At 47.4% G+C, this 22,550-nt stretch overlaps 1 protein-coding gene across 1 annotated transcript in view; it reads right to left on the bottom strand.

Moving 5' to 3' along the window:
- Window positions 1-22,550, bottom strand: part of CADPS (calcium dependent secretion activator) — a 245,719-nt gene that overhangs the window by 134,454 nt on the left and 88,715 nt on the right. Inside the window, exons 4-6 of the mRNA XM_019536711.1 lie at window positions 13,740-13,820; window positions 12,194-12,430; window positions 11,084-11,205 (exon numbers count right to left, since the gene is read on the bottom strand). Of these exons, the coding sequence (XP_019392256.1) occupies window positions 11,084-11,205; window positions 12,194-12,430; window positions 13,740-13,820 (440 nt within the window). The remainder of the gene's footprint in view (window positions 1-11,083; window positions 11,206-12,193; window positions 12,431-13,739; window positions 13,821-22,550) is intronic.

The raw sequence follows: 22,550 nt of genomic DNA, 5'->3' as shown, positions 1-22,550 counted from the left end.
GAAGGAGGAGGATCTGGGAAAGTACACACGAGTCATCCTGACTTTTGTCTATGGAAAGATCATGGAGCAGATACTCAAGGAATCCACTGTGAAGCACCCGAAGGCGAACAAGGTGATCAGGAACAGCCAGCAAGTCCTGCTTGACCAACCGGGTTTCCTTCGATGACCATTGTACTCAGTGAGTAGTCATCAATGGCTCAACGTCTAGTTGGGAGGGGGTATCAAGTGGGGTTTCCGCAGGGGTCTGGTATTGTTTAATATCTTCATTAATGATTTGGATGATGGGATTGAGTATACACTTAGCAAATTTGTAGATGACACCAAATTGGGAGTAGGGCTAGGATCCAGAATGACCTGAATAGGCTGGCAATCAATCAGGTGAGAGTCAACAGGGACAAGTGCAAAGTCCTTGGGGTGTATATACAAATACAGACTGGGGAACGACTAGCGAGGCTACAGTACTGCAGAGAAGGGCCGTGTGGTTAGATCACGAACTGAATACGAGCCAATATTGTGTTCTTGCAAAAAAAAAAAAAAAAAGCCTGCAGTATACCAGACTGTATTAACAGGAGTATCACTTGATTTAATTGTCAGCTCTATTCACCTCTGGGTCGCAAAGTCTGCTAGAGAAAATATTTCTACCTGTGACCTTACAGTAGAGAGCAAAGATCTGAACACATTCAATGCTTTCATTCACAGACTGCTGTGGCTGGCACACTCCAGTCAATCTCTATTTAATTTATAACAGCGAGCTTGCTCTTGTAACCTGATACGGCCATTATGTTGAAGCCTGTGATTTCTATAAATAATGAATAAGCACAATTGAATCGTATCACTGTGCCATGAATCAACCCTTGATAACCTGCTAGGCCTATCGATAGACTGAACGTGGGGACAGCTGGGGAATGCTGTGGTTCAAGGATAGATGGACAATAAAAAGGGAAAAAAAAAAGGATATCTAATTAATGGTAGTAGATGTTGAAAACTGAACGATCTTTTTCCTTGGTCTCGCTGCACACACATGGGCATACACACATAATATAAATATCAACTCATGCTCACCTGCCACCGAAGTACAGCTACTCCTGGCTAGTTACAGTCGTGAAAAATGCAACTTTACGTGAAATGACGTTAAGCAAATCCAATTACGTCACAGTAGTTACCTACTAGCAGGCAGCGGCCCAATGACGTTATAACCAAACTTTGCACGACTACAAACGAGTATGTTCCCTAATAGATCAGTGTCGTAATAACGAAGCAACGTTAACTGAGGCAATGTTAAGTGAGGAGCACCTGTACAAGAAATGAGAGCATCGGAGAGGCAAAAATTGCTTTCAGTACAGAGAGGCCGTCTACTCCCATGAAGTTTCAATTGAATTTCAGCACAGTAGCAGCAAGAGACCAACCAAAATCAAGACCTCCTTGTGCCGGCTGCTGTCCCCCTGCTCCTTGCAAGGGGCTTACATCTGGACAAAAAGGGCTATTTGGCTACACATATGGCTACAGAAGGGATTCTGTATGGATCAAATTTTCATTAAAGTACTGAACCACTGGCTCACCATCACTTAGCTTGAACCTGAGATGGGGCCAGCCTAGCAGCCGGTCCTTATCTGACTCCCAAAGGAGGAGGTTTTCACTACGAATGTATAATACTGTGTGCACCTGCCCCTCCTCCCTCATCTTCTGTCTCCTTCCTAGGTGCCCAGCATCGCTGACATCGTGACCAACTGATACCCCCATTTCAAGGGACAGAGCAGAGGTGGTAGATGCAGTCACTGTGAAATGCCTTTAATACGCTTGATCGTGGCTGGCAGCAAGCTCTGACAGGCTATTTACTGGTATAATTTCCTGCCTGCTGAAGTTCTGTGCAAGTCAGACGGGAATTTGTTGGAAACGCATATGCACAATCAAAGACTATTCTCACTGATGACAAATCCTCCCTCTTGCCAATTCACAACGGACTGGGTCAGGGTGGGGAGCAGATGCATTTTGTAAAGCAACAATTTCAGAGTTTTCATGACAGTCGTTAAATAATACCAACCATCAAGTGATCTGCCTGAAAAAAAGGCTCTTTGGACTGTTTCTTTGTCAGGATTTCATAGAGCAGGAGACTGACAAATGATTGCTTGTACTAAATTGATCTCCGGGGAGCCTAAGCAGAGAGGTAAAGCATTGTTCCCAAAATGGAGTGTAGAGAAAGACTTGGTTGTGCTTTTCTAGGCTAAGCAACAATAAATTTGCACAGGTGCTGCTGCATTACACTGAAGCAATGCATCTTGTTATATATTATACATTAAAGAGCTGCCATACGGGGGGGCGGGCATCTATGGCTTAACGGTGGATTTCTGGAAGATAGCGGCGTTGACTTCATTTGTATTTAACTGTGTTTCCTTTTCCCCTCCAATTTCCTTCAGTTGGGTACCTTACCTTGGACAAGCAGCGTGAGGAGTCTACAAAACGATGGTCTTTATATGAGACAAACTGAAGTGTCCTGGTATGTAGCTCATTTTCAGCTGAACGGTTTATTGAGCATGGTGCGTACCCACAGTATACTAAAGGTTTGTTAACAGATAAAACTTTACTGGAGTCCTTGGTGATGTCTTTCAGCCGCTAGATGGTAGTGCTGGCCTTCACAGACTTCTCCCTCCTGTCTAAAACTAGCAGGAGCTGTGCCTAGTGCTTTTAATGGCAGGATTTGCTCTTCTATTTCCTCAAAAACTGCCTTTTGCTGCTCAGATCCTGAAAATGACTTTGTGGAGAAGTTACAGCGACACCATCCACTCCACTCCACTGAGTACTGAGAACAACTGGAGCGGCTCTATAGCTCAGCACTGTTTAAATCCTCCTGTTTCCCAAATGCTCTGCATTTGAATTGGACACTGCAATCAGGGGAGAAGGCCTGATAGAGGGAAATGTAAATGTAACCCTAATAAACCTTCACTGGGGGATGAAAAAGTGGCTGGGTTTGCAAAGCTGCTTGCAGCATACGTGATTTAAAATAAAAATGAGCTTTTTTTTTTTCCTGGAGACAGTAAGAGCGGATGCTGGGTCTCTGCGCCTTCCTTCACCAGCTGTATATGGTGCACGTACCTGGTTTAATGCACATACTCAGCAAACCCACCTTTCCCATTTGCCAAATCATTTTAGTAAAATCCTGCCCCATCGCACCCGCCTGGGAGACATTCACAGTTTACGGAGTGATTATTTACACTTAACACCACTGATCACACGCTGAAATAATATCACCGTAGAAAGAAACAGAGTGCCGCTAGGAAAACGTGGCTCTTAATCAGAGCACAGCAGCTGATTTGGATGATGTATACTGGACAGCTTGATAGGACCGTGTGGCATTTTCACCCCTATATACTGAGCCCCCATGGCAGACACGAGGGGCCTTTGCATGGGTTTGCTCCAACACAGCCTTCTTGAGATCCTGCTGCTGGGGGCAGAGGGGGGTCCTGGGTTTTGCTGTCCCCTTCCACCTGCCCGGCCAGAGCAGAGCCTGATGGAGGGGAAACAGACACCGTGTTCATCACCATACTTCCTCAGGCTTCCCGCTGGGGATGTGTGTCCTGGACTCTGTCCATGCAATACGATGAAATCCCAAGCTCTTGCAGAGCAGACCACTTTCTCTCACTGGCTGTGAAAGCTTTTTTGCAAAGAAAAAGCATCACTAGCAGCATTTTACAGAGAGGGAAACTGAGGCATGGAGTGGTGAAGTGACTTGCCTCCTGGCCAGTAGCAGAGCTGGGAACAGCAAGCCAGGTCTGGACCCCGTACGCGTGGTCTCTATCCCTGTGCTAAGTACAGTCTTGCTCGTTAAATAACGTTGTCCCCTGGTTGTAGCAAGTGCTCAGTACGCACACCCATGGCTGGGCACCTCTGCACATGCACTGGAGCTAAATATTTCCTGGGACTGACCAGAAAGGTAAAGCAGAAAAGAGACAGGATCGAAGGAGTCAAATCTGCCCTCAGGAACCTGATAATCAGAGGAGATTTCAGTTCCACGGTGCCAGTCTCTCAGAGAGATTTTTCCATTTTGATACCAACTTTTCAGTCATTTTTCAGACTAACAACAGCTACAATAGAGGCCAAGAGGAAAAACATAATCAGCTTTACAGAAATCAAAAGGGAAGAGGGTGCCTTTGTGCCGAGGAGTTGAAAACCCTGCAGATCAGCTGGAAGCAAACAGAAGAGATTTTGAATCCCTAATTAACCAGGCCATCGCAGCACACTAGTGAAGGCTTCCTACAGCAGCTCACTCAATTGTCACCGAGTAATAGTAAAGAGGCTCAGGGGGTTTTTTTTCCCCCCTTCCTTCGGTTTTTTTTAATGACTTCTCAAAAGTTGCCATTTCCAAAGAGGGAAATGTAATAATGTGAATCCCAGGAGCTTTTGTGAAGAATACAATCACTGCAAGAAATGGTATTTGGAGAGCAGTGCTACCAGATTCAGACAGAAACAAATCCAGGAGGATATCCTCCAGAAAGAGCCATTCCCACGTAGGCCAAATAACTTTCTTTCCAAGCCATGAACGCCTTCCAAAGGGTGGGAGGGTAAGTGCCGGCTTGCAAGACAGTGGACCTCCTTGCGGTACACTGCGGTCCAGGCCCGGTTCGATAGATTATCCCCTTTTACTTCAAAGGGATCAACGGCGCTTACGTGAAAGGAACCTGGTTATGTGCAAGGATGTGTGCAGGACTTTTGATGCCATTTTGAACGTGTGTTGTCAGGACCGCATCCTCTTGCACTAGCAGGTGCCAAGGGGCAGACTGGCCTCAAGTTTACGAGAGCCTCAGTTTACAATGGGCCCTGCAGCTCCAGGGAGAGGGCACAGAGCTGGACTAACACGGTAACAGACTCCATCAGCACAACTCCTATGCAGGCCATGGTGGAGTTTAAAATCACCTTTGCCATCATCCCTGGAGCTTCATCTGCCCTCCAGCGTGTACCACCCTCAACCAGCTCCACATCTCTGAACAAACCACAGGATGGTGAGGTTCACACGTGCAGAGCTACGCATCAGCTTTGAGTGAGCGGGGAGCATTAGTCTCCTACAGATGCTGAAGACGAAAACCCTCTCCATTTGCAAGGGACCCTGTTCAGCACTAGCTCTCTCTGAAAAGACTGCGCTCTGACCAGCAAATCTTTACGCCTGCAGAAGGCTCCAGGCAATCCCTAATGAAACAAAACTGCAAACATCTGTAAAACTCCAGCGTGAAACTAGGCAGCTCAAATGCTGATCCAATTATTTTGTGTAATTAAGGCAGTTCATTTGAACACTGAAGTGAGCTGTAGAAGGGAGGCGGCAGGGGGAGAAAACAGCAAACTTCTCATTTTTAATTTTCTGGTGATTTGATTTTAGCCAAGGTTGTGAATTCTACCTGGGGCTTTGCAATGAAAGCAAATTTAATTTTTATTTAGAAACGTGAAACCAACCCGTCCTGACTGACTTTTGTACCGGAAGAGCAAAGACCATCTACTCGGCGACCTGTGCAACCCCACAAAAAGCAGTGAAGCCAGCATGGATGACAACTACTTCGATTACCGGTGGCTACGGATGACGACTATTTTGATCACTGGCTGAGAGATCCGAAGCCGCTGCCCCCAGGTGATCTCTCTGCCCTTGCCCAGAGAGGTGGCCGAGTGGTCTCAGTGCTCCCCGCTGCAAAACTGGTGGCTTGAGAAACCACTAGTATGTGTATGGGAACAACGCGCCTGTGCATGTGTCCAGAGATCGCTGATAGACAAAATGCCAGCAGGTGGCACTCGAGGATACAGAGACTAGCTTTCAGACTTGGCAGAAGTGCACAGCCTTCCTCTGGTACCTCTGAGCCTCGGGTGCAAGCAGTCGCATCGGGCTAGGTTCTGGACATACAGGACAGGCTGCATTTGTGGACCCACTAGCCTCCGAGCTGAGCCCAAAGACAGGAATAAACATGATGCCCTATGTCAGGAAAGGACCAAATGACCAAGTCATAAACCCAAATGGCTGGGTTTTGATGCGCCAAATTCTCCTCTCACTTAAGTCAGCATAGCTCTCTTAACTTTAGCCCTGCACCGTGTAAAGCATTTCCAACCAATTATGGGTTTATTATTTTATTTATTAATATATAACCTAATAACAAGAGGATTTAATTCACATTTCACTGTCATCAGATAGTCCCAGCGACATCTGCACGTAACCATATCAAGAGGACGCTGACTACACTGGGGGTGTAGGTCGTAGCTGTGTCGGTCTAAGGACATAGGCAGACAAGACTTTTTGGGTAAATCTAATATCTTGTATTACTTTATTAATTTATTATTATTTATTTTATTTAATAAATTATTGTTTATTATTTTCTTAATCTGGGAGCTTTGGGGCATCCTTCACTTTGTAGCAATAGTTGCACTACAGCATCCAGTGCTTGGGAGGGAGGCAGACTGCCTGAATCCATGAGAAGAGCGGATCTTTTGTGGCTGCACAGAAGATTGATCCATGAAGGAAATTTCCACCTTGAGAGCTAGGACGCTTTGTGTCCCTTTTTGCTGCGGAGCTCATGTGATCCTCAAGGTGATTTTCAAGGGCTGAGGTTACAGCTGCCAGCTCTACCTACTCAGTGAATCCCAATTTGCAAACATCAGCCCAAGTCCAGGGGACCGAATGGGTGTGATGGGGAATCCACCGATCTGGTGATCTTCCTGACAGTAGCATTCAGTTCATCCCAATCCTGGCTCTGTCTCAGTGCACTTTCCCAGAACAATGCTGCGAGTGCACTGCGGTTCTGATCTGCGCCGCCCCTTGCTATTTCAGCTCTGACTCTCGCTCTAAAAATGTGCCGTGCTATATATAGGTGCTGAATCTAGTAATCCTGCCGCGAAAGGATTGTGGCTGAAATGGAGCAGCGTGGGCGGTGGAGAGCCTGTGCTCAGCCGCGATGGAGCAGCAAGGGGGAACGCTGCCACTCCAAGCCATGGGACAATTTCACACCCCAGCAGATTAGAGAGCAAAGCAAAAGCTTCCTTTAACCCCCTCCCTGAAAAGCACCTGGTGGGACCACCGATTGAATGCTTCCCACTGGAAGGCAATGGGATGAAGTTTCCTCCGTGCCTTAGAGACTGCTGCTTATTGCAGCCAATGGGATAATTAAAAATAGGCAAATCTCCCCTGGAGCTGGATGGTAGTACAGTTCAGTCAGTGCTGAATGCTAGAGAAGAATCTACCTGTTCGCTCTCTGGATCCACGACCGTCTCTTGTGGAGGTGGGCAGTGCTCAGAGCAGTGGAGCCTGATGCAGAACTGTAAGCCCAGTGCTTCATCCAGTCCCCCATCCCCTCCCCTGGGGGAGAACTGTGTGTTCAATAAGGTGTGCTGTTTTCTGAAGAGTTGTGGTAGTAGGAGGGTTGTTTTTCACATCCCCGCTGTCAAGGCCATGTGCGTGTGTGTGTGTGAGAGAGAGAGACAAGTTGTGTGCAAGTGTGAAGGCAAAGTCCAAATAGCATGCCAGGCCCTTGGACTGGAAAAGGGCGAGGTCCACGGTGCCCTGGCAAGTTCGCTGTAACTCTCTGCAGGATGGATTGTACTTTGGGACAGAAAGCATCTTTATGTCATGGAGCGGAGCTGCCACCACCAAGCTCTGTCTGGACACTGTGGGTGTCAAGCCTGGACCAGGGGGAGCCTTGGCAATAAGGGCTCAGATCTTGAACTGGGCTTAGCCTTCTGGGGGAAGCTGGGGTGGGCATCCCACTCACAGCAGCATGCTTTGTACAGGAGATGTGTGGCACGGCTCTGCCCTGGTTGCTATCTCCTAAGGGCAGGCGGCTTTGTGTTCAGACAGTTCATTTCATCACGGCCCAAAATAACCCTGCTCAAAGGCTGAGTCCTGCAGACCTTATCGACACAAGGATCTCTCCCAAGAGCCGTCCCGTGGGGGCCAGGGAAACGCTTGCCTGAGCTAGGATTTCTCTCAGGGAGGGCTGCAGGCGCAGAGCCCGACATGCAGACCGGTCCAAACGTGCTCTGCAAAGCAGGCAGGCATCATTCCTTCTCAGTGGAGCCTAGTGGCTTCCACCGAAGCAGCAAAAAACAAGAACGACGGCAGACTCTTTTGGAAATCCTCTTCCCAGCACAGCCCTGCCATTGCCTTCTCCAAGGTGGAGGATGCTTCTGAGGAGTCTGGCTGGCTGCAATGCCCTTGCTGGTCAGTGACGTCGCTTTGAAAAGGCGTGCAGCATATACACATGACCTGGCGCGGCTAAGGGCAAGGGTGGTGCGGTGTCAGCTTCTTTTCTGCTGTCAGAAAGGAAACAAACGCCCGTGAAACAACGCTCCGGTGCTGCCGGTGCGGCTGGGCGAGCGTGGAAGTCTGCAGCTGCGGCCGAGTCGCTGCGTTTTAATCCCTCCCCAGAAAACGGGTTTTTCCAAATAAACAACGGCAACAAAATACAATCCTAAAACTCACGTAAGCCTTCGCATCGGATTTGTTGCAGGCGGTGTGCTTTGGAGCTTAACGGCCCTCTGTGCTGCCGTGATTTTTAATAGAGAGCTGGAAAATGCTCCAGGTGGAACCACACAGCTCATTCAGTCAGACCGCAACGCGCCAGTTCATCAATGGTGTCAGCGTGTTCGTGACAAGGCTGCCAGGCTATTTGATCTGAAAGCCCTTGCAGGAAAATACAGTGAGTCCAGATGCCCTTCAGCCTGCACGGAGCATGCTTTGGATACCTTCAGCTTGAATAATCCTGTTACATATATATATACACATGCATATAGTAGTATTCGCATGATATAAAAGTTAGCAAATACAAATGACAACTCAAAATTTTTTTTTTGCTTTTTGCAAAGTAGACTTCCTGTTTTCTTCCCAGCTCCTGTTTATACCTCCTCCTGAGTTTTGGAAATGTTTGAATTCTGCATTTACGTACCCACTGAGAGTGAAACATGATGCTTTTGCTTCTTGTTGGATCAAAGATGTTAAACCTGGTTTTCCTGAGCCTTGAAAAGTATTAATGAATCGTTATTGTAGCATGGTCACCTAGAGGAAACAGTGTGCTTTGAACTCATCTTGAAAGCATATAAAAGATCTATGAAATGGATATGACTCATTAGGTCACCTCGTCCAGTCCCGCTGTCCCTCCAGTGGGGTTTGTGGTGCCCAGGAGAAGAGAAACTTGAAGCTTTAGGCATAACTCATCATTCTCCAGAAAGCTGTGTCTGACCTTGGAAATTTGCACCGTCAACCGGTATAGCATGAATATCATTTAAATATGAAATCTCCATAATGAACTAACTGGAAAGCACAAACTCATATCCATGTAGGCAGCATCTCAAATGCCTTGTACCCAAAATTAAAAGAGAAAAGATGCCCATCATTTCCTGCATCAACAACAAAGATCTTGTTTAGACAAACCAGACTTGACAGTCCCCCTTGCGTTTCAAAGAACAAGCATTGCCAGGGGGCCACGATAGTCCCTCAGCTCACTATGAGGATGTGCATGAAGGCTGACGGAGGCACGCTCAGCAGCTACTCGGCAAACCCTTTTGCACAAGGAAGCCACTGCAAAAACTGGGCTTGGGCTTCCTGCTTGCCAGAGGGCTAAGAAAGGGCAGAGATGGAGGAATGAAGGCATTTGGAGACTCAACAGTACAAAGCACGTTCTAGGGCTCGGTGTTAAGTTAACACTGGAGGAAATCTGACGGCAGGGGGAGTTGTGTTAGTATTAAAGCTTGTCTAGATGCACGTTGCTGGACTAATGGCAACCTGAGGGATAGGAAGATTGCTTTTTATGATGAGAACAGCAAATTCTTACAAGAGCTTCTGGGTCAAAACAACCGAGTGAGAACAACAATGACCACAAGCCAATGGAGTGTGCACCCAGAGGTGGGTTCAGATCATGCTACAGCAGGTGCTTTGCATCACGGGGCCCCAGTGCACATATTGCTGAAGGCAAGACATCACTGGGTTTTGAGCACGTGACCTGAAACATGGCAGCTTGTAAATGCGCCGATCGGAAAAAGAGCACAAAGTCAGCTCGTGTGAGAGCCCAGGAAGACAGGCTGGCCTGGAAAGTTTCAAACTTGGATTGGGATCCCGAGGGGAAAAGGACTGGGCTGGCTGGGGTGCAGGTGCCCACAGAGAGTTGGACCCTCTCCAGACATGGAGCACTTGCTCCGAGGTGTGCATAACAGTCAAGACCCTCAAAGCTGACTGCTAAATCTGCAGTTATCAAGATGATGCTTACATGCATGTATAAAGACACGGGTGTGTGCATGTACATGCATGTGCATATGCTCTGTAATGATGTGCTGCAGTATAAAAACATTTTAAAACTGGCCCTGAGCCCTGATGCTTAATAGAGGGGGGGCTAGGATGGGAGATAACAGGGGGAAGGAGATTTTTGGAAGAGGACACGGAGGCAGGGAAGGGGTGAAAGGTAAAGAGTGCTGTCTAGGCATGTTTTTACACAGCCACCAATTTCCATCCCTTCTCTCCATACCGGTATTTCTTCCCAGGACTTGAAAGCCTCACCTCTCTCTTTTCTCTGCCCTCCTACACCTACACATTTTCAGTCCCCTTTTCTTGCTGTCATTGGAAAGGGCATTTCTCCTTGATCCGCCGGGTTTCTTTTTCTCATAACACTTCCAAAGACAAGGGACGTATGTTCATAGGACAGCCGCAGCTGAACAATTACACACGTGCTGCACTCTACACATGCCATTCCCATTTAGCATGGTGCTGAAACATGTTCTTTGCACGTACACACACACACACACACTTACTTACATCCCAATGCCCTCAGTAAAACCCCGGCATGTCTTTAAGGGCTCTCCTGAATAGGACTCATGTGTAGTTTACCTGTTTCAGATGCAAAACCTGATCCAGGGTAATCCCCCCTTCATGGAAGAGCAGGTTTCACATCTGGACAAAAACAAAGAGCGCTTCCCTTTGCATGTTCCAATGCTTCTTTCTGCCCTGAATATCGATGAGCACAGATCTAAGCTCCCCAAGCTGATTTGTTTTGCATGCAAAAGAGCAGGGCTGGGCAACAGCAAAGTAGAGCCGAGCTGGCAGGAGGGCAAAGGATAAATGGAGATAACTCACGTGGGCTTGGAAGCCTCAGCCTGGTCGGTCTGCAGTTTCTCTCCACCTTCGACTTCCATAGTGCAATAAACAATGCGGTTCGGAGCTAAGGACTTCAGGCCCTGCACTTCCATGATGACGACCTGCAGAGTGGACAGAGGATGCATGAGGGAAGGACTAAGCAAGATCAAACACAGCCAGCCTCCTGAGACCCGGAGGGCTTCCCTCAGGAGGTGCTGAGTGCCCTTTTGCCTTTGCACAGACGGTCCCGAAAAGTAAAAAGCAATTTTCACCAGAAGCTGAAACAATGTGATGGCATCACCATTTGTATCATCTCAGCATCTCTCTTGTGAAGAGCTCAAGGCTTCTGGGAGCCAGGCTAAGATTGTGGGGGGGTGCGGGGCAGCCTGCCCATTGGCCTTCAAGGACGAGCAAATAACAAGGCGCTCCCGCAAACTGCCTAGCCAATTTGCAGGGCACTTTCCAAACTTACGATGTTCCCTGCACTTCTCTAATAGTTTTTCAGCTCTCAAGCAAGGCTCACTGAGGAACAAAGTGACACCTCTAATTGGCAATAATCAAATGCAAAGACACCTAAAGCAAGAGGCATTTGTAATGCAGGAGCCAGTAATAAAGGACATGTCTGTGTGAAATCACACCGATGGATGTTCTGCCCCTGAATTTCTATTTCTGAGCCATCAGCCCCTTATTACTGCAGAAAGGGACTGGGACTTGGCAGATCTCTGAGATGGCGCACAGACACCAGGCAGCCAGATTCACCCCTGAATTAATCCCAAAGCTTTCGATGAAGTTACATCAGACATGAGCTTGGCTCCAGGTAGCCACATGTGGTACAGCCCCTGTTTCCCATTGCAAAGATGATACCTAATAGTGCTACTTTGAGTGATTTTCTACCAGCCCCCTTGAGTTTCAACACAACAGAGGCATCCAAATGGCCATTTAGAATCAGCCGCTCTCGGACAGTACGAAATTGTTTTACTGATCTCTGCCCATCCTCAAGCTGCTACAAGCCGCTATTGTAGTATCCATCCTCATCATTTGCTGTAACCGTTAATCGCGCTAACTCTCCAGATTTTACAATGGACTGGAGAAAGTTTTTATAGCTTTTACCTCCAAGGAGAAAGAGAGTACAACATCTGACTTGGAAAGCTGGTTTTCGTTTTCTTCTCCCATGTCGATGATGGAGGTGTTGTGGCTACGTTTCAGCTTCTGCAACTTGAACTCCGAGCCTCCTTTGGATACGGGCATGCTTTCCAAATTGGCCATCAGCAGGTTGACGGATGACTTCAGCTCCTCAATGTACATGTTTTCCATTTCTTTGGATACAAATTTTGGAAACTTGCGTTCCTAGGATTAAAAGACAAACCATCCAACCCACCTGTTAAGATTCAATGGATAATCGGCAGTCACTTGTTGCACTGGGCGTTGAGTGTCATGCAATGGAAAAAACCTGGCAGTGCCCCACCATGCATTTGGAGTGCGTCCTGATAAACACACCCAAGGCCAGCTCCTCAGCTATGAAGAGGACAATCTGCCAATTGACACCTCCCCTCTCCCAGTTCAGCCCACAGCTCTCCAGTTTGTTTACTCCACAGTCTTGGGAGTTTCCTGTCTACATGGCACCTCCATCACAATGTGCCTGTAGGTAACCTGACAAGAAAAGAGTCCTCATTCCCTTTTCAATGGGTTGGTCCAAAGCACAAGAGACACAGTAAGTGACTTGCCAAAGGTCACAAACAGAGTCTGTGGCAGAGCCAGAAACTGATCCCAGCTGCCCTGAGTGCAGGGTAATGCCATAGCCTGGAGGCCATCCTTTCCTCTGAGCTGGCATGGCCAAGTGTGCCCAGCTGTGGTTCATCGAATTTCAATGGCTCCTAAATCTGTCGGGTTTGGAAACCAAACTAAATTGCTTTAGGCTGAGCCTCGATGGGAGGAAGAGGTGTTCAAGGAAATTAGTCCTGGCACAGTCAGGACTAATTTGATATTGTTTTATGGCACATACTTTGCATAAGACAGGGGCCACCGATAAAACATCGGAGTGTATTTTAGGTGTCAGGACTGCTGATTGATGTTCTGATGGTGAGGCATTAATGCTTCATCACCAGGATACTCATCTCTCCAAATGCACCAGTTTTGGCACTGTTTCCCTCATGAGCCACAAGTTCAATACGAGGAGGATCTGAAGCATCTCAGTGGATTCCTCGGGGGGAGTCGAGCCCTTGTAGACCCCACTGAAGGGGGTCAACACTTCAGGGAGAGGGGCTCAGTTGCCTCTCCTGCAATGTGGGACACTTGAGAGGAGCGTGTTGGGCAGGGGTGTCGAGGGAAGCAGGTGAGGAACAGAGGTGGGGATTGCTGAGGCTGCAGAGCAGGTTCAGTACCATCAGGACACCACGTCTCGGTGGATGCCATTCCCAACTACTTCCCCACCGTTCCCTCTCATTTCCCAGGGGGGAATTTCCCTCTCATTTCCAGGGGGAATCCATCTTGAGCAACACTGATACCACCGAGTCCTGGGTGCTCAGAACCAAGCCCTAAGTCTCCTGGTTTTAGGTCGCAGGGGCTGAGAAGAAAAAGTTATCTTGGAAGGGGAAATATGTGATGGCCACGCAAAGTCCTGCTCGGTCTGGTTACCATATTTACACAGTTTCCTTACCTTGGCGATTTGCTCTGCCATTTGAAGGCGCCCATCTAACTCACGCCGGATTTGCGCTGCTTGCTCATCTGGATTATCCAGCTGTACAAGGCACAAAGAAGATGGGACAAAAGAGGTCATGAAGGCATTGCCCATGAGAAGATGGTCAGCATCTTTAATATGTTAATTAGTTCACGTTCATATTGCGATAGCACTTGCAGACCCCAGCCAGGGTCAGGATCCCATTGCCACAGGTTCTGCACACACTGATCTTTAAATGAGCTGGCCCAGTCAAAAGCCATTTGTCAGACTGCATGAGCTGTCCTCCTGGGAAAACAACCCAGCATGGGGAGGTGTTAGTCACCCTGTGCAGCTGAACAAGTGGAGAAACTAGTCTCATTGATGTTTTAAGTGGCTTAAAAATGGCACTAGGTACTGCAGAGGGAATGCATAATAACACCCCCATGTAGACACAGTGGCGGGGTGAGACCTCATCCAAGGCATCACCTCTGCCTGTAGGCCCAAAGTTCCCTGTTGCTGTGCTAAGTTTGGCCGCCAACCACCCACCTGGCACCTTCCCTGGATGTTCAATATTTCATGATTGGCATCTCATCTCGATCTCTCATATCTCACCTATTTCACCCCCACTTTTCTTTGTTCATGCTCCCACTTGCTCAGACCCACTCCTCTCCTATCACCTCCTCCTCGGATGCTACGCTTGCAGCTTCAGGGCCTTGGATCCATCCTGGGGATTCGTGACCTGCACTGCCATCCGCAAGGCTAGTGCCTACTATTTGCAACAGGCGGTCCGGGCTCTTGCTCTTTCTAAAAATACTAGGAAGAGCTGTTACAACCGCTCTCCCAGTGGGTTCAGAGGAGGACGTGATGGGCGGCTCTCAAAGTTTGCTGTGCCTTTTATTTGTGCTGTGCCTTGCAGTATCCCTCATGTCAGTTTGATTTGGCTGGCGAGAGCTTTTAATTAAGCAATGGTGGCTGAAGGGGAGGGCATTTCGTAGCCGCTAATGACTCAAGCCTGCAAGTAAAGCCAGGGGCTTGGGATCGAGCTGGTCAGTCCATGCTTGGAAGCACTCTGCCCAGAGATCCTGTGTTGCAATAAAACAGGAAAACACACGTGGGAAAGACACACAGAGAGAGGTACCTTTCCCCTTTCTTAAACTTCTTTTATGGTGTCAGGTTAAAAGTTGCAGTGTTTGTGTCCACAAAAGCAGCACTATGCTAGCAGCAAAAAGTCCAGGGTGCAAACCCGGAGTCCCTAACGAGCCAAACTTCCCACTGACTCAGGCCCAGGGGCTATTCTGAGACAGCTGCAAAGGACATCCGTTTCATTTGAATGGGAATAAAAGAGAAATTGCTAACGGCACAGGTGCTAAATTCACAGCAGCTTTAACACAATTTAAAAAAAAGGGAACTAGACGGAAAGCAGGAAGTATGTCTTGTTTGAACATTCAATGGTGGCAGATGATGGGACAAGGAGCAATGGTATCAGGTTGCTGCAAGGAAGGTTGAGGTTGGATATTAGGAAAAACTCTCTTGCTAAGAGGGAGGTAAAGCACTGCAACAGGTTACCCAGAGAGGTGAGGGACTCTCCATCCTTGGCAGTTTGTATGACCTGGCTAGACAAGGCCTTGGCTGGGATGATGTATATTTGGGGCTGGTCCTGCTTTGAGCAGGGGCTGGACTAGATGTGACCTCCTAGATCCCTTCCAACCTTTGTTGTCTATGATTGTGATTTATACCTATTCCCTGATGCCTCATTCCTGATAACTCATATGGCTTTGGGATTTTAGTCACATGTTCCTAATGACACCAGTTGAAGCCCAACTGCTTTGCCCCTACAAACCAGCTGAAATGGGGGCAGAGTAGTTTTGTGGCACTTAAGGCTGTTCTTTGCTTTTTGGTTGAAGACAGGTAGGGGCTGTTCTGGTCTCACTGACTCCAGGGTTAACCTACTGCACCCAGTGACAATACACTGGTATAAAACAAGTGTGAAGTCAGAATCAGACCCAAAAGAAGCATTGCCAGAGGAACAGTGTGACAGTATTATGGACACTTTCCATACTACTACTACTGGGCTTTCAAACTCCATCAAGAGATGCGGAGACAGCAGGAACCTGAAAGCTTGAATGGACCGCATGCTAGTAACGACCTCTCTCTCTTCCTGGGATGCACACTATCACCCAGTTCGGAAGCATGAAACATTTCCACCCTGTTTTGGTTCATCTTTCTGCTTAACGCAAGAGGCAACTGTAATTCTCAGGTCACCCTCTCCTTTCTTAGGAGCATCTCTCTGCAGGAGACAAGCTTTCTGTGTTTAAAATCTCAGGCCAGGCGTTTTGTATGTGACTACCCCAAGACCATTCTTGAGCCTTATCAGCAGTATCCCACCAAAAAGACTTTTATTGCAATATACAGCATCCAACTCCACTCTCTTTCCCTTACTATGTGGCTCTTCTATAATGCTGTTGCTCAGTGACCCTGTCCTGGCTACTGGGAAGTAACTTTGCCACGAGCCACTGTACACTGGCTGCACTCAGTGACAGCTACCCATAAAGCAATTTTATAGGTTGGCTTGGGGTTGCTGTAACCGTCTCCCTATGTTTTATCCTTCTCCAGAGACAAATTGCTCTATAGAGCAAAGGCTTGCTTGGTGCACTGCAGTCTGGAAAGTTACAGCTCCAGTAGCCATTAAAGTTTCAATCCTCAATCTGACTAGATGCAAGCGCTTGCGTTATAGTTTCCTGAACGTGCTGCAATCTGCCAGCGATTCAACACGGGGCTGAGACTGCAGGCGTGCCACCGCTTCGTTCTTGTTGCCTCCCGGTATCACCTAAATGACTTCCTTTTCTCTCTCTTTTTGATGTCTCTGGGAGTTTAAATTCCTTTACCGATGACAGATGGAAAAACATCTTTTGGATCAATTTTAAAAGGAGCCATCACAGATTTCACAGAGGCAACAAAGCTGCAAAGTCTTCTGGACCTGACCCAAAATCAACAAGAGTATTTCCATCAGCTCCAGCTCCGTTCTCCCTGCTTGCCCCACAAGCATTTCGTTATATGAGGCTTTCATCTTTATACCGCTGGTCAATGCTGGACTGTCCTGCACTCCTGCTCTCTCCAGGCTCAGTTTTGAAGCTATTAGGAGGTGCGAGCCACGGGCAGCTCTTGAGATCAAGGCCTCTCAGAACACAAGCTGCTCCCTCCCTATGCCTCACCCAGGTTAGCGGTTTCTACCCCGAACAGACCCCCCATTTCAAGTCCCGCAATTAAGCGAAGGAAACGTGCAATTCTGAGTTCTCATTTCCTTTGCAACTTTGAGGGAGAGGCTGTTATTTCAAGTTCTGCTTGAGCTGCTGGGATGGAGGTTAATCACATCACCCAAAATAGCTGGTGTGCTAAATTTAGAAACCGAGGATGTTGCTTTGTACGAGAGCTGTCCTTCTGCTATGCTAACGAGCCCGTGTGCTGCCTTCCGGCAAGGCTTCCCAAGCTATCATGATTTTGCAGGCTCCTTCCGCTCACGCTACAGGTGGGGAAAAATGCACCAGCATCTCGTTGTTAATGGATCTGACAAGGGAGGACTGTGTTGGCTAGGAGGTGAAATCTGGTGCAGTGTCCTCCATACTGATCTGGTGGATAAAGCGCTCCTGTCTCAACTGACATGTCACTGTGCTCAGCGAGGCCGAGGGATGTGATACAGCCTGGGAACTCAAGGGTTTCCATCTTTGAAGCATTTGTCTTACTACGGTTGCTCCAGGGCTTAAAACTCATCTTGTGAAATTGGACTCAGAAAGAGCTTTTAGTATGACACTTGTGACACCTCGTCCACCACTACAGCAGCAGAATTAGTTCCCTTATTGGATACAGATTAGTGCCAGTGAAGGTACAAATTCAGCATCCTTACTCACAGTCCCAGTCGTTTCTCCCACGAGCCAGAGCAGTAGGACCAGTGGCTTAGAGTGACCTACTACTCGCAAACCTCGAAGCACTTCCTACCGCCTTACAGTAAGGAAAGTGGAGCCTATATTTGATATAGCCATATCAGGGTCTGCTGTCAATGCCTGCAAAGGACACTTTGCTTAAAGCCAATTAAGCATTAAATGTGTTACCTAGGTAGTGCTGAACAAGCTAGGTGAAATATCCCCTAATATCAACAACAGGCCAATTTCTTAAGCTAAAGAATCAGCAGGTTTTTTCCAGCAGTATAGATGCACACTTTACATTCAAATGCTGACAACCAAATACATGAATGATTTACAAGGTCAAAGAGAAATTGAATTAGCTCAGTTCTGCATTATGATTGCGTTATGGTTATACTATACATAAAGCACGGTTATAAATCATACGGTTGCCCCAGTCAATTAAATCTGAAAAAATATTATAAATTTCAGGGTACATAAGATTTGTCACATGCAACTGTTTTTTGGTTCCCCCCGCCCCCTGCAACAACATGTCACAAATACATGACAAGCTTAATTTTCAATTCTGGTCTGATCATTACACAACTGCCTGCTGGTAAATTGGGTGTTTTCGTAAGTCTATCCGCATATGCCATTCTTTCTCTCTGCTTGCCCTGCAGACAAGGTCTACGGAGGTGTGATAGTTGTTAGGAGTAAAAAGTCTATGCAGATTAGATTCCAACTAGCAACAAAAATGTATGAGAATCGCTGTCCATTACTCAATGCATAGCAAGGCACGTGTGTTTTTAGTCACCAATTACAGTAAAGAAAGTCAGCAAGAAGCTAGTTACACATAACTAAGTGTTAATGAAGAAGGCACGTCGGCTTGTCTGTTTCTAACTAGGCATGTAAAGGACTTTGCTATCCACCTACTATGCAATTCTGTACTAGCAATGCATTTTTGACCGTTTTAAAATCCCGAACGATCTCAATCCGCTTTGCTCGGACAGCCTGAGAGTCAGCCTTCACCGGTCGGTGGAGTCTTGTTCAGTGGAGAGCATGGTGAGCTCTCAACTTTGACTCATGCTGTCCTAAAAGACAGAAGCTAACCTCCATGCATCTTAGGAAAAAGAAAAGTCCTCAGGGAAATAAAAACCAACATCATTTAACCTGCATTAACTGAGAGAAAGGTGGAGGGCAACAGGGAAATTCGTCCATGTGAATTAAACCAGTCCTGAGTCTAAATTGTTCAGCTGCTCCTAAGGCTCCTGCCCAGCACAGCCTCCATGAGAGTTTGCATTTTCATGCTGCCACCCGAGAGTCTGACCTCTCCTACAGCTGTCAAACCCAGAGGAAGTTCAGTTAAGTCAACGGAGTTTCTCTGGGTTCCCGTGGAACTCAAATCACAACACGACCTGCCGTTATCAAAAGCTGTAGCAAAGACTTCGCTGTTACGGATTAAAAACAAAGCCATTAAACACAGCGGCTGACAAGAAAGGGGCCGTGAACTTCACATGGCGCCATATGTTTTATTCCTTCTCGATTGCATCCACATCCGATTTGCTCTGTTCAGAACAAACTCTTCGCACCAAACCGATGGCCTGAAAAAATCAAGCTGCAGGATGCTCTCCGTGCATCCTGCAGCATCGGTCATAGAAGATGGTCCTGTAGCCTGGTCTTCGCTGCCGATTTTGCAGGTGCCACGGCAGAACAGAACGGAGCTTGCAATGCCATCGCTGCAGAAGCTAGCAAGTGGTTGCTAACATTTGCCAAAAATATAAAGCCAACTGTGATCGGCAGCCCCCAGAGCTTGGCCAGGTAATGTAAGAACCAATCTGCCTTTTCCATTGTGCTTATTCTGATGAGCGAGTCTAACAATTGTAAACACGCATTAGGAACACAAGACTAAGCTACGACACCTTGAGTGTGGCGCTGTGAATGATTAAGTGGTATTTAGGTGTGAAGTCTCTGTAACGAGCGGCATCATGGGGAATATCTTCACGGTAAGCTACAAGGATCTTTAATGACAGTCGCGTTCAGCTGCAGCCTTCAGTTGTTACCCCGGCATTTAAAACACACGGCTGCGATGCAACGGGTACTGTCTACACCACTGTCATCAACCTTACAAGGGAGGCCAAAAAGAGCTGGAATGATATCACTACTTCCCCCCCAGTCCCTTGCAATGCTAAGTCCAGCCCTAAAGGGAACTGTCACAAAGTCCTGATTCCTGTTCAAGGACCCGCTGCCCTCCCTTCAGGGGATGTTTCCATCTCATTCTGGGCGCAGACTAATTACAACCTGCCACACACCAATTTCAAGTGCGAGCCACTGACAGTGGCGGACCTCCGGTTCTTCCACCCGGCCGCAGCAGCTCATGGATCGCTGCATTCAGGAACCTGTATCTTGCTTGCTTAGCAAAAGGGGCATGCTTAATGATGCACAATGCAAGAAGAAAAACAGCCCCCGACCCTGCGGAGGTTACAGCCAAAGAGCCTGACCGTGAGCTCACTGAAGACGATGGACAACACTTGATGTTGCAGGATGGGGCATTAAAAGGCAGGCTTTAAAGGAAAAAGTATCCTGGGAAAGAAACCTAGCAATGGGGTAATATTAGGTGCTCTATCCTCTTTTTCCCTGTCAAATGTCTCATCTCATTGGCTGCCACTAATAGCATCAAGGCACACAAGGCAGGTACAGAATACTAGTATTATTTGTACTGTTAGCAGCCCCTAGCTGTCCTGATAAAGACCGAGGGCCTGCTGTGCCAGGCCCAGGACACAGCGCACAAGCCAAGCCCTGTGCTGCATGGTTGAGAATCAAGTTAAAGATAAAATGCAAAGAGCCTGGTACAGAAGATAACAGACACAAGGGGAAGGACGACAAGGTTGGCAGCCACTGCAGTGTGCTTATGATGCCCAGAGCTGTTGCATATAAGGCTTCAAGTTGATTAGCATTTTTGATAAGAAGATCATAGGGAGGGCTCTGGATTTAGCCAGAGAATCTCCCAACTGGATGTATAAAGAAAATGAGATGTCCATGTGCCAGCTGCTTGAGCACGATACATCCACCGCCCTTCAGTGAGATCCACCGACCCAACACTTGCTGGGTGAGACTTGCAGTGGAGAGGCCTGGGACCACTTGCAGTCTGTTGTGTCCTTTTCCAGGAGCCCCGTGTTGGCTCACAAAGTTGAATTTCATCTAATTGGGGGATCTCTTTTCCCCCAAAAGAAACGGGGCAACAAGACAGCAGACCAGGTGACAATTTGCCACTGCTTTGATGCAGGGCTTTGGGAGGGATCTCTTTTTAAGGAGAAGGTGCTTTGACATACAATGAGAGGGGAAAAATGCGTAAGTTCCTTATAATTAACATCTTCCATGTTTCATGGATATAGGTTTTAGCCATGTTGGTCTAAAAAGCAGAGGTAGACAAACTCTTGGGGTAGAAGCGATATCTTTTAGACCAACATGGCTACAATATACATCCCTGAAACATGAATGATATTGTAGTTAGCCATTTGGAAATTTAACGTCATTGCTAAACAGGAAAGAAGCAAAATTCAGCTCCCTGCCGGACATCTGACCCCTTCAGGGAAGAAGCCTGATGGAGCCTCATCTCTGCTTAATCTGCATTGTCACAGAGCAAGATTTTCACAAATGGACTTTGAAGGCCAGGGGAACCCGACCATCCTTTACCCCCCCTGTGCAAGACGAAGTTTCTTTTCTACCTGGGAGAACTTTTACAATCTTTGAATTCTCCTCTGCCTGGTGAAGGCTGTTTGGGCCCATAAGCCTGCAAAGAAAGATTTTTTTTTGCTACTATTTAGTTGGTCTAATAAGAGATATCACTTCTACCCCAAGAGTTTTGTCTGCCTTATAATTAATAATTATATAGGGATAGACTCCCCCCAGAAGTGGCGCAAGCAAGCACCTACTCCGGACACCTTTAAGAAACACTTGGATGCTCATTTTGCTGGATGATCTGACCCCAGCTGCCTTCCTGCCCCTTGCGCAGGGGGCTGGACTCAATGATCTTGCAAAGTCCCTTCCAGCCCAAATGTCTATGAAATCTATAATCTGAAAGTTAAAGCATGCTGATAATTTATAGCAGCTGACACCACTTTTGGCATCTTTGGCCTTGAGGGCTAAATCCAATGTCTGCCTTCCAATGTGACTTATTTCGTGGCAGGCCTCAGTTTCTTATTGGAAACCCCCAGCTCTGGGAGATAAAGCAGGCTGTCTCTGACACAAGGTGCGGCATGCTTTCATGCTACTTTGTGAACCCTATAGGATGTCCTTGAATACCTCTGATGCTTTACTCACAGGTGATTTGGTAACATACTTCTTTTCCCTCTTTCCCCAGAAACAATATGCAAGATGGGAGCAAACACCTTCCTGGTTGGAGGCCTTAGGAGAATCCATTAAACTGAAAACTGGAGGACTTCCCTTTGGGTGACCCCAGGTAGGAAGATGTTAAACTTTCTCTTAAGTTGGAAATGGGAATGATGTTAAGCTGTTTTGGCAGCTTAAGTCACTAATACTCTGCCAAGACGCTAATCCCCCTAGCACAGTCATTTCCAATTCCGGTACTGCCATCTGTCTCGGGGTCGAGAAATGATAGGGTGGAAAAGGTAGCAAGAATGGGAGACTGGAGGTCAGGCATTGCCATGTCAGCACACGTACCCCGGCACGTCAGGGGCCTGGCACAGTTATCAGCCACGCAGCCCGGACACAGCCTCCAAAGATGCTGCTTGAAATAACCCAGGGACATTTTTAGCACGGTACGCAGGGAATTAAGCAGGGCAGATGCTATTACCACACGCTCACTGGGCAGAGGACCTACCTGCTGGAGAAGGCAGGTAATAATAGCTGGTGGGGGGAACATAAAAAAAGATTTTTGTAGAGCTGATTTTTTTTT

This window comes from Crocodylus porosus, unplaced genomic scaffold (genome assembly GCF_001723895.1).
Source record: "Crocodylus porosus isolate Cpor-Errol unplaced genomic scaffold, CroPor_comp1, whole genome shotgun sequence".
Taxonomy (NCBI): Eukaryota; Metazoa; Chordata; order Crocodylia; family Crocodylidae; genus Crocodylus; species Crocodylus porosus.
Note: the sequence above shows the minus strand (reverse complement) of the source record. Positions and strands in the feature narration are given on the sequence as shown.